Below are 12,023 nucleotides of genomic sequence, written 5' to 3' on the forward strand. Positions count from 1 at the left end.
GCAGCTTGTTAAGAAATGGCTTCCTTGATTTGTGTTGAAATGAACAAGTGACCTCTTATTGAATTTGTTGGGAAGCGGACACTATTTGAATGTATTTGTGAGTAACAAATGTAGATTATTTTACATAGTTGTGGGTGGTGGGGGGTTTTTTGGGTTTTTGTGGTTTGTTTTTTTTTTTAATCTGTAGGTTTGTGGCTACCTTACTGGAATGTAGTATTGGGGCATAGGTATACTACACTACTATTCAGTAGCAAAAATGAAGTTACCTTGATGTTGCGTTTTGGCATTTAAATAATGGATTTCAAGTTAGGCTGTAACTTGAATCTCTAGCCTATAGAGTGTGTGAGTGTACTATTTCTTAGCACACTTTGAAAATACTATTTCAAGGCTATCCTGACTGAAGCACAAACGGATACTTAGAAGATAGTCGATGTAAGAGTATAATAATTTTTTAAAATATTTTTTGAAGTGAAATACCAAGACCCCAACTTACATATACATCTTTTTGAATCTATTTACTTAGAAGCATAAACTGAAAAGTATGCTGGGAAACAGCAGCAATTGTGAATAGGGAAATATTTAAGATTAAAAACACAAATTGAAAATAAGATCGGACCATAGGAGAAAAAATTAATTTACTAAGTAATGCAGTGTCCCCTGTATTTTTTTAATTTGAGATTCGAAATGAAAGGGAGAATTTGAACTTTAATGTTACAAGTTTGTGCTTAGAGTAGTATTTCCTTCAATACACGCTTGCCTAGCTGATTTTTTAAGCTTTTATTAATTGAATGATGAAATAGGAATCAATTACATATATCAGTTAAGCAATATTGATATTTTTAGCTACATGATCACCTTTAATCTGTTGTGGAGTTAATTACTATTTGAGTATTGCACTAAAATTCTTCTGTCATCCTAGAATAAGCTTAAAATGTCTTGATAGGTAGGACATAAATTTGTACTTCAAAATACTAAATTGGTTGTATGAACAAGAAATATGCAGGGAAGTGCAGAGAGGGACTGCTGTAGATATTGCCTAGTTATTTATACAGAAATATTTTGCAGCATTTAATTTAATTTACAGTATTGGTTTAATCTATTTGAGTTAATACTGGCCATTGCGAATGCAAATTGTTGGGGTTTAGTTTCCCTTTTAAGAAAGAGCATGACTGGAGATAGGAAGCTTAGAACAGCATCACTGAATGGTGGGGGAAGAATTAAAGGTCTAGACAGATGCAGTTTTGCTTAAAAAGCATTTTATTATCTGTTGTGACCAGCTTATGCAGCCTGCAGTCATCCCAGTAATGCAGAATAATGAACATGAGTTGGACTAAATCTGCTCTTAGATTTCTTTACTGTACAGTCAGTACTTTCAGGGAGTAGTTAATTTTCCCATACTTCTCTTTTTATATAAAATAACTGTTATGCAAACTCTTATTATTACTTTTAAAGCTTCATCGTTGAGTTTAAATCACTTTAAACAAAATGATAAAAATAAATTATGGGACTTTTTCTAGTGTAAAGGGTTCATTACAAAGCAGCGCAAACTGTGAATTTGACAGGTTAGTGAAAATATGATGGAGTATGTAGGGAAGGCTCGAGTTTTACAGTTTTAAGCTGCCAGCACATGTGGGAATTGTAAGGAATTCTTTTTTTAATTTGTGGGGTTTGTGTATGGTAACTTTTAATTGTTTGAATACTATTAGAGTAGCAGCAGAACGTTTAGACAGAAAATCCAAATCCCTTCTTCTAGATGGAAATACTGGTAACTGTGATTTTTCCAGATTAAAACCCAGCAGTTCATGGGTTATGTTTTTCATTTTAAGATGTATCCTGTATAAAATATCTGACTAATTAAATTGTGGATTTCATGCAGTGTTTGATGTTCTGTTGATTTTGAAAAGGACCAGGCAAGCTGACTACTTTTTTTTTTTTTTTTTTTTCCCCCAGGATAATAGGGAAGAAAAAGAGTTATAATTGCTAGCACAATATGTAACTGTATAGCTTGTCCCTGATCCTGTGAGGCTTTAGGTTGCCTTAAAGGGCCTCTTAAAGCTTTCCCTCACCTGTAACTCTTCTTAATGCAAGTCTACCTGAATAGGTAATTTTTCATCTGTTTTTTCTCTCACTGCAGTGTAATTTTGTTTTCACTGTCACTTTCCTATCACAGTTATTTTTTAAATTTTTTTAGGAAGACTAAAGTCTTCATTTGTTCTGAAAAGCACAAGATTTGTGGTGCTATGTAGTCGTGTAGAAGAATGAGAAATTTCAGTTGTAATAAATAGAAGATATGTTAATTTAGAGTTGAGTATTTGCTTTCATAAAAATTTAATTTGATACTAGTGTGTGGACATGATCAGTGTAAAATGCACTGCAAATTTTGGGCCAGGGGACTGTCTTCATATGCTTATATGCTTGAAGGCATTTCCTTTGTAGATCCATCATTGGCAGTTATTCTCAGCTATTGTACCCTACAAATCCATCCAGCATCTTTTGAACAGCTTACAGCTACACTGTGACTGTAAAATAAAATAACTTAGAAAGTGCTATATTCTGTTGAAGCTGTGATAATCTTAGTAGGAAGAAACAATAGATACGGTACAAATACATGCTTTATGCCTGATGTAGATTAAAGTCATTTTCAGTTAACAGTTCTGCAATGATGTCTTTGTGGGTTAGATTACAGATAATACTCTTTTGTGTGATTAAGAAAATATTGTACAAAACAATATTATGTAAGCAATTACTCATGTTGGCTGTTCCTTCATGTGGTGCTGTAGTAAATACTGGGTTAGAAAGCTCTAGTCACGTTGGGCTTATATTACTAGCTACCACACTTCAAAAGGGGGGATGGTAAGATTTTTCTAAGGTTATTTATACTCCTGTATGACTAAAATACTTTGAAAAGTTATCCTATAAACATTACAGATTGTAGAATGGGATTTTTCTTTTGACTTTTTCAATGTATAAAGCATCTGCTGCATGGGAGGGAAGAAGCGTAAGCATGTTGGGGTAATACTCTTCCTGCAGGTTTGTATTTGTGAACCACAGTCTTTGTATAAACAACTTGCAGTTACTTTTATCATTTTAACATTGATGGAGACCAGTGATTCTTATTTACATTACCACATCTGTATTGCTCAACACTTAAAATGTAAGATTGAATTCATTTTCTATAATGTTTCATGATAGCAGCTAGAATATTGCTGTGCAGCAACTCTTTTGGAGATTTTAGAAAATACATCTTTGACTTTTCCCTCTCGGCGTTAAATCATAGTATTGTAGAATGGTTAAGGTTGGAAAGGACTTTAGGGTCATCTAGTTCCAATCCCCCAGCCACAGCCAGGGACGCATTACGCTAGACCATGTGACCCAAGGCTCTGTCCAACCTGGCCTTAATGATGATAACTAGGGAAAAATTTAATGTAATTCATTAATAAATAATGAGAAACTGCAATATGCACTTCAGAAATTCTTTTCTTAAATGTCTGTTGAGGATAACCACCTTTGCCTTCATCCTTCTGGTGTTTATTTCCACTTCTGCTACTTCAGATGGTAAGCACTTGGGAGGTGTGATTAGACGTCTGAATAATTGATTATTCTTTTTTTTTAATCAAAATAGAAAATTGTTTTGGCTGAAACAGTGTTTTAGGGGTTTTGTCTTGTTTGTTTGTTGGGTTTTGATTTTTATTTTTTTTGTGCTTAGATGCACTGTTTTCAGTTTTTCACTGTAACATGCCAGGGTTCACTTCTCAAGTGCAGATCTGTCTGAGGTGGATCCTGCTGGCTCTGTGCCTTCCATCGTTTTTCAAATGTTCAGATGTTTCATTAGTGCTGTTTGTAACCACATTCTTCTACCCTGAGGACGTAGAGAATTGACTACTAGTCAGATCCTTCTGATCAGCCTTCATAAGAAGTAACTTTTGGAGACTGTTGGCAAGAAGTTAACAAGTAGCTGTGTCAACAGTTCTGCGCTGTACTGCCCTGGAATTACTTAGAGGTAGCATACCACTCTTAGGAAAAGATTCCTTGCTCTGCTGTTTCAGAGAGGTGAATGACAGTTAAGTTGTCGTGGTTAATCTCTTGGTTGTAGCTTTTCATCTAGGTAGTTGACAGAGACCACATTGTAACTTCCTTTCAAAATTGTTTTCCAACTTTCAAAATTTTTTACTACACTTGGGGTTTGCTGGAGTTTTATTCATTTGTTTGTTGTGTTGTTTGGTTTTTAATTCCCCAAAAACCTCTGCCAGGAGATGAAATAGTTTTTGATGTTGAGTTGTGTTGTTTTGCTTTTATTTTTTTAATTACTTCAGTAGGACACAAACCATTTTAAGAGGTAGGAAACCAAATTTGGAAGGGCCAGTGTCTTGTATTGGTTTTTACAGTTACGATGGTATGTGATGAAAGTTTAATTTACTGGAGCCCAGTCACCCATAATGCAGGCCACATCAGCTGGTTTCTGGAGTTGCTAGCAGAAATTTGTCAGCAACCATTTAGAGCTTGATTAAAACTTTTGGATTGATTGAATATGAGGTTTTCAACATTTGTTTTCTGGCTCAGGTGCCCAGTTGGGAAGGAGAGGCCACACTGTCAGGAAACAAGCTTTTCCTGTCTTTTCAAGAATCCGCAAGATTCTTGTTGATATTGAAAGGATAGGAAAAGGGGTTGCTTATACAGATACTCAAAGAAGGGGATTACCTTAACATAGCCACAGTTCTTCAGTAAGTACATCTGTAGATCATACAGGGCCAGAAGGCAAGGACAGGTAGCCTGGGAGGAATACAGAGAAATTGTCTGAGCAGCCAGGAATCAGGTTAGGAAAGCTGAAAGGAAGGCTAGAGAAAATGTGGGCCTTCTCTGGAAGGAAATGGGAGACCTGGTGACCTGGGACATGGAGAAGGCCAAGGTGCTCAATGACTTTTTGCCCCAGTCTTCACTGGTGAGTGCTGCAGCCACAGTGCCCAAGTTGCGGAAGGCAAAGGCAGGGTCTGGGAGAAAGAACCACCTTCTGTAGGAGACTGTCTGAGGAATTTGAAGGACATGATGAGTTGCATCCACGGCTCCTGAGGGAACCAGCAGATGAAGTGGCTAAGCCACTCTCCATCGTATTTGAGATGATGTGGCAGTCTGGTGAAGTTCTCATTGACTGGAAGAGAGGAAACATAACCCCCATTTTTAAAGAGGGAAAAAAGGAAGCCATGGAAGTACAGGCCAGTCAGACTCATCTCAGTGCACAGCGCGATCATGGAGCAGATCCTGCTGGAAACTGCTAAGGCACATGGAAAAGGAGGAGGTGACTGGTGACAGCCAACATGGCTTCACTAAGGGCAATTGTGCCTGACAAATTTGGTAGGTATAAGAATCTAGGTTGCCTGTCAAAGTGTAACACTTTTCTCTCTCTCCTTTTTTCTTGCAGCTGAAATAGTTTGAATTTTTCAGCATAAAATCTACTGGAAAAAATATCACGTGGCTTTAGCTATAAGGCTACATATTTGACATTAGAAGTGTTTAATGTGTTTCTAAAAGGAGAAAGATAAACTATTGTAGAAGGTATTGGATATTTGTTACAGTATTGCTTTGGCTTGGCAAAACATCTATGCTTATGTTTAGCTCCTAAGTTGGTGCTCACTGCTTTTTTCACTGAAGAATGTATTGGAATGTTTTGTTTGAGCAGATCCTGCTCCTGTAACAGGTGGGTGGGTTTTTTAAAAAAAAAAAAAAAACAAAAAAAAACCACTCTCATACCTGTGACATTATTTATAAATTATCTTCATGGTTTTCTGGAGTTTCAACTTAACTTTCAATTGTTAACAAACAAAAACCCCCCTGCATATCATGATACGAAAGGAATGCAAGGGGGTGGAGGTGGAAGAGAGGAAAAGAATGGAAATGCCAGATGTTTGTTCTACTGCAACCTCTTGTTCTGTCCTATCTTCTGCCTGTCTGAAATAATACTACATATTTGCATGGTCCTTAAATTTTCGTGCTTGCTGATTTTGTTATTAAAACAGGCAACTACAGAAAGACCTTTTATACAGAAGCTATTTCGACCAATTGCTTCAGGAGGACAGATGCATACTTTGGGAGATCTGCTAAAAGATGTGTGTCCTAGTGCTATCGACCATGAAGGTACTGTAGAAATAACTTTTGTCCAGTAATATACTTTTTTCTGTTGATTTATTGTTTGCTTGGTTGGGTTTTTTTTTTAATATGGGGATTTTGGAGGTAGAACTATGTCTTAGTACCAGAGTTTCAGATTTCACTCCTTCATGGCCCTATAGTGTGCCATATGTCACAGCACCTGCAGTGTGTGGAGATGATAAGGCTGAGTCCTTAGGCACTCTTGAAAAATAAATTTCTGTAAGTTTTATTTTAAAATTTGTGTTTGCCTTCACACTGTTCTTAATAAAAACCTTGACATGTTATTTTCTGCATTTAAAGCAAGTATTCTTAAAGCAATGTCAACAGAAGTTTTAAGTTACCTTTAGGTTTATATTACATAATTTTTTCATATGTAAACCACCAAAACTGGTAGAAATTGAAGATGTTTCCAGAATACTTTTTTCTTGTTGAAGCCTAACCTTTAAAAATGCACCAGAAAAGGAAGATATTGTTGTAAGCATGTAATAGTTTATGTATAGTTACTAAGTAATATTGTGTGACAAGATTCCGATTACTTCATGTAGCATTATATCATTTCATACAATAGCATTTGTTAGTCGGTGCTTATTCAGAAAAATAATATCTGGATGTTATTTAAGCCTCAAAGATTCCAACTATTGGAACTCTGATACACTTTTTAAGTGGGATAAATGTAAAAGTTATGTACTCTGCAAATTAAGATAAAAATTAATGTGAAACATTTTTCTTCTTGTTCTTGCTGTTGTTTTGCCAGTACCTGTAAATGGGTAACTGTTTTTCTGTAAATACATCGCAATATGTTTTGAGAAATACCTGATATTCTAGAGAAGATCTTGGCACAGAATTTACTGCTGTAGTATAAGTACCTCTGGACAGTAAAGCACTAAATTTGAAATCAGTGTAAAAATCTATAAGATTATGTACACAGAACTTGTGTAATTCAAAATCAAACAATTGTCACGGATTTCTTTAAGTATAGTGATTGTAGAAATCTACTGAAATCTGAACAGATTTTTTTACCTCTATTTAATACTTGTTAACACATAGAAACAATTTCAAAAAATAACAAAAGGTAAGAAAAATATGGAATGTTGCTAGCCATGTGTCTGTTTTTCCTAAAGCTGTTATAAATTTTAGAGCATAATTTTAAGTAATGTTTTCAGCTAACTGTCCAAAAGATAAAGCAAGATACAGATACTTGAATGATAGCACAAGCAGGTTTAACCATCTTGAAGTACTTTAGTGTGAGGATCCTCCTACAGACACTAGTGAAAAGGTACAAAGTGAATTTTAGAAAAAAAAGAGTAAGAAGGATGCTGTATTTTAACTTGGAAGGCAGTCAAGAGCACAAATTAAATGAAAGAAACTCAAAAAGTATTTATGCAAAAGTTATTCCAGGATATAATGAATGATCAGTTTTACATGGATTTGCTAGAGCTGCAGATGGGGAATGTTACTGCTAGAAACCCTATACTGTTTACTCAATGAGGGCAAAAAATGGTTGTTACTTGGAGGAAAAGAAACTAAAATAGGACTATCCTTACACTTAGGAGGAGCAGTTTCAAATTTGGTGGAAGGGTTTCATTGTATTGGAATATGGTTGTCTGTTCCTCTCTAAATGTGCTTAAATTTGGCCTAGTTTTCATCCTTTAAATTCTACTGAGCAACTTGCAAACTTAAAGTTTAATAAATTTGATCCCTCACATAAGTGTGGGCTATCTACAATTCAGCAGACTTTCTTCTGTAATGCATCTTTTTATTGTTTTGTTGTTCAGTTGCTTCTTTTACATTCTGAGTGTTCACCTCCTCTTCTGGTAGGTAACAGAAGGAAACATGACTGAGCTAAACACAGAAAATAACGTGAAGTCTTGAGGAGATATGAGGGTAGACTGATACATAGAGCCAGTGGAGGCAGGCTGACTGAACAAGTAATTTGGAAGAAAATGATCTGGGAGTCGTTAAATGTGGTGGGGAGAGCAGCTATGAACAATGTGGCAGGATGAAAGAGATTGGGGCAAAAGCCAAAACCTGACATAGTAACTATGAACACCTGGACGGAGTAAGTGGGATAGATGATAAAAGAATGAGAGAGGAAAAGAAGCATATTGCATGTGGATCATACACTGGCAAAGTGATTTGGATGGTCTGTAGACCTGTTGGGAGAAAAGAATTGAATTAAAAGTTGAAAAGAAGGGCAGTTTGTACTGGCAGAATGAGAAGGTGCAGGTGGATAGGTGGTCAGCTGGATCTGGAGACAGTCAGAAAAGGGACTGGGGAAAACTCATTCAGGATTTGCTGTAGAAGTAGGCTGCACCCCAGACAGGAATGCAAAGTAGAAAATTAAGCATGGTAACATGGAAAGAAAAAAAGACCTAGGAGATAGATCGGCAAGAAGCAGAACTAGGGCAAAAAGGAAGGATGATAGAGAAAGGATCAGGCTTCTGGAAAATAATCTGAAAAAGTGGTTGTCCATGGCAGAAGTGGTTTTTACTGCTGAGGAACATGCATAGGTAAGGATAGGGCTCTTAAGAGGTGTGAAGGGCAGCAGTGTTTTAGGCTTGACTGCTTCAGTTCGTCATACTCTGTTCATTGATGGTTAAGCTTAGCCAATAAGTGAACTTTGATTATTCTCTTGCTGGCTTAATCCACTCATTCACTATTCAAATGCAATGTGCACCATCTTAAGTGTTCACACTCTTAATACAGCTTTGAGCTATTAAAGAAAAAAAGCCCTACTAACTCAGCAGAATGCATAATGCCACTTCTGAATTTTGCCTGTAGAAATGTTAGCAGCCATAATGAGGGCATACTTCTCCCTTTTCCAGCAAGTGGACTAGACTCCTGAGACCTCAGCACATTTGTGCTGCTGAAGTCCTTGTGAAACCCACTCTGTCAACTCATTTTCTTTCTGCTGGGGTTCAGTGAGAATTTAACAAACTTCCTCTGTCAATAGATGCTCCATCAGCTCAAAAAGAGGAGGAGACTGTAGAGCTGAGTGTTTCCACCCATTTTATGGGCACATGAGAATTTAATTTGCAAGCATTTTTTTGAAACCTGGGAAAATATGCATAAATGTTTTTCTTCTGAAGTAGTTGTATCCATTTGAAGTTGAATTACTTGAAATTTAGGATGTGTCAGAGTTGTAGACCACCTGTAGAATCTTAGCTTCTGTACACATACATGCACACTGATCATTATACATACAGCTTATAATCACTTTCCACCTCTCATGTCCTTTCATCTTCTGTGAGACTTCTGTTTTCCTGCACAGGCGGGACATGTTTTGGTGTCAGGGCTGTGTAGTGAAAAAAATCGTTGTCCTGATTATCGAAATGATGGATGGGAAATTAATGTACTTCAGGAAGTATTGCAATCTAGGCAGCTGAACACTGCCTTTGGGAATTGAATTCACTTCTTTCCCCATAGGGTAACTCCCATAGGGAGTTCATTTGTATGTGATAGTAGGCAAACTGCGTGTTGCAAAACCATCCATTTCATTGAAGAGCACCAGAAAAATCCAATGATCAGTGTAACCATTCTACTGAACAGCTTGCTTTCTTGTACTTGGAATCAGCAAGAGCCCCGGGGCTTTGAGTGTGTGAACACCAAGCACTCTCTGAAGTCAAGTTCTAGGCTTCTCATTACTCCTCTCCAACCCTCCAAAAATGGTATTTCTGACCATGATGTCTTTTTGACTTCAGTATGTGATCTATAAAATGATAATACAGTCTCCTTCCATGGGATAATCTTGATGAAACAGTTTCTGATGGAAGAATAGCTTTTGGTCAAGACTGTTTGAATTTCATATTAAGAATTGCCTTCTTTGGACCTTCTTTTTCTATCTTCTAATTTTTGTTTTTGTAAGATTATATGTTTTGATCTACAATTTATATTTATTCTGGTCAAGGCATTAAAATAATCATGTAACAAAATTGTCAAAGGTATATTAGAAAAAGATGGCAAGTTGTTTTCCACATCTGGATTTTCAGATTTTATTCATTGTTACCAAAGTTTAGATCTACCTAATTTTTCTGCACAAAGGAAAAAAAAAATAGTATCCCATCAAAGATATGTTTAAGGACATAGTAGGTATTATTGAAGCAAGTTGTTCTCAACCTTTTTCACTCTTGTTTTCAAAAAGTAGTTTAGATATTTTTTCCGAGAGCATTTTTTAACCCCCGTCTTTATGGAATTAATGCATTGGTGACATTAACTGCATCTTTTTATCAGGGCAACACAATCAATGTTTCTCTTTCATTCTGTTTTTCTCCATCTGTTGAATTTATTTGTTTTTTTCCTTTTTTCCTCTATGGGTTTCTCTTTTCTAAGGACTTTTCATTCAACTGGAAGCTTCATGGTGATTGTGGTGATTGCTTCTCTATGGTGACATCCGTAACTGAGCTTTGTGCCGTGGGAACACAGAGAATATATGATTTTCAGACTCAGCATTTGTAGCCATATATGTGAGCTGTTCCTTCTGCCAGATACTTAGGGACCACCACAAGAAGAGAGAGAGAAGGGTTTCAAGAACCACCCACAGTGTCTATATGCCTTTGCTTTAAGAAACATGGATATAATTAAGTCTCTCTTTTAACTGTGCTGAGAAAAAGTATTTAAATGAAAAAAATTATTTATATATGTGGATTGAATATATACTTTGATTACCAACTGTTAAAAACATGATGGAAAGAATGTCAGGAGTAGAACAGGTTGAATAGTGGCATTAAAACACTGATAGTGAAAATGGTCTTTGTTAAGTATTGTGTCAATATTATTTTGGACTGCTATAGACTGTGGATAGCTTTAGATACTGTGCTTTACTTAAATTAGCTTATGAAACTATTTAAGGGTTTTATTGTTCGTTGAAGTACTCTAAAAAATAAACTTGAGCAGTTATTATCCCAATGCCTATGTCCCTGTCTTTCCTCAAACTAGTCCTTTGTTCAAATGTGTCTATATTATTCTCCTTAATGAATGCTGTACAGTGTTCACCTTTCTGGATTGCTGAATAATTTCATCTCCTTAAACTGTTCATTGAAAAGTGATGGATAAAAGTTAAAGGCTTTTTGTCATGGGCATTAGACCAAAGAAAAGAGTGGCTTCTACTTAGTCTATCCTTTTACCTCTTCAGACTGCAGGGAGTGTTAGCTTAATCTTTTTTTAACTCTTTAATTACCACAGTGGAGTTGTCAAAGAGAGATAGCAGTTTGGAGCTCATTTGTCAAAATGCATGTCAAACAATTTACACATTCTAGTGATGATCAGAAAGTATGAAGAAAAGCAGTACTTTGAGTTAGAACAACAACTAAGAAGCCAGTGTAGTTCTTAACTAATGTAATTGCCAAGTTTTTTCTTGACTGCAAAGAATATCCTGTTTCTCTAGAACAACAAGGAGAATGGTTACCTTTATTAGTACCAAGCATCTTTAAGAATAGAGAGAACTTCAGAAAAGATGCTCTTTTTTTTATGTTACAGTACTCCTACTGCAGTATTGTACAGTACTTTCTTGCAGAAGACTACGTTAGAACTGATTTAGTATAACCCACTGTAAGTTTCTGTCTAAATGAGTGTTTAGACAGCAAATGTGTTAAATCAGATGTTTTCTCATTAACCGATTAGCTTTTCTTTTTTCTTGGTGCCTATTTAGCTGCTTCACAGGCAGCAGCTGTGGTTATGTGGCAACAGAAACAGTAAGACCAAGTCATCACAAAAAGTGTATCACCTTGCATTTGATGTTGATGCGTTTGATTTTTTTTTTTTAATGTTTTTTCTTTGCTCTGATATTCCTGTTTTGACATAAAATTTGGGAAGGAGTGAAGTTGTGCTTGACATGTTTAATAAATATAAAAATCAATATTATCAAACACAAGCTAATCCAGTAA

The 12,023-nt window shown here is 36.0% G+C and overlaps 1 protein-coding gene across 2 annotated transcripts in view; it reads left to right on the forward strand.

Moving 5' to 3' along the window:
• Nucleotides 1-12,023, forward strand: part of ATG5 (autophagy related 5) — a 71,619-nt gene that overhangs the window by 39,780 nt on the left and 19,816 nt on the right. For both annotated transcript variants that reach the window (XM_010019010.1, XM_010019009.1), the window contains one exon: nt 6,012-6,129. In XM_010019010.1, the coding sequence (XP_010017312.1) occupies nt 6,012-6,129 (118 nt within the window). The remainder of the gene's footprint in view (nt 1-6,011; nt 6,130-12,023) is intronic.

The sequence above is a fragment of the Nestor notabilis genome, unplaced genomic scaffold (genome assembly GCF_000696875.1).
Source record: "Nestor notabilis isolate BGI_N333 unplaced genomic scaffold, ASM69687v1 scaffold7647, whole genome shotgun sequence".
NCBI lineage: Eukaryota > Metazoa > Chordata > Aves > Psittaciformes > Psittacidae > Nestor > Nestor notabilis.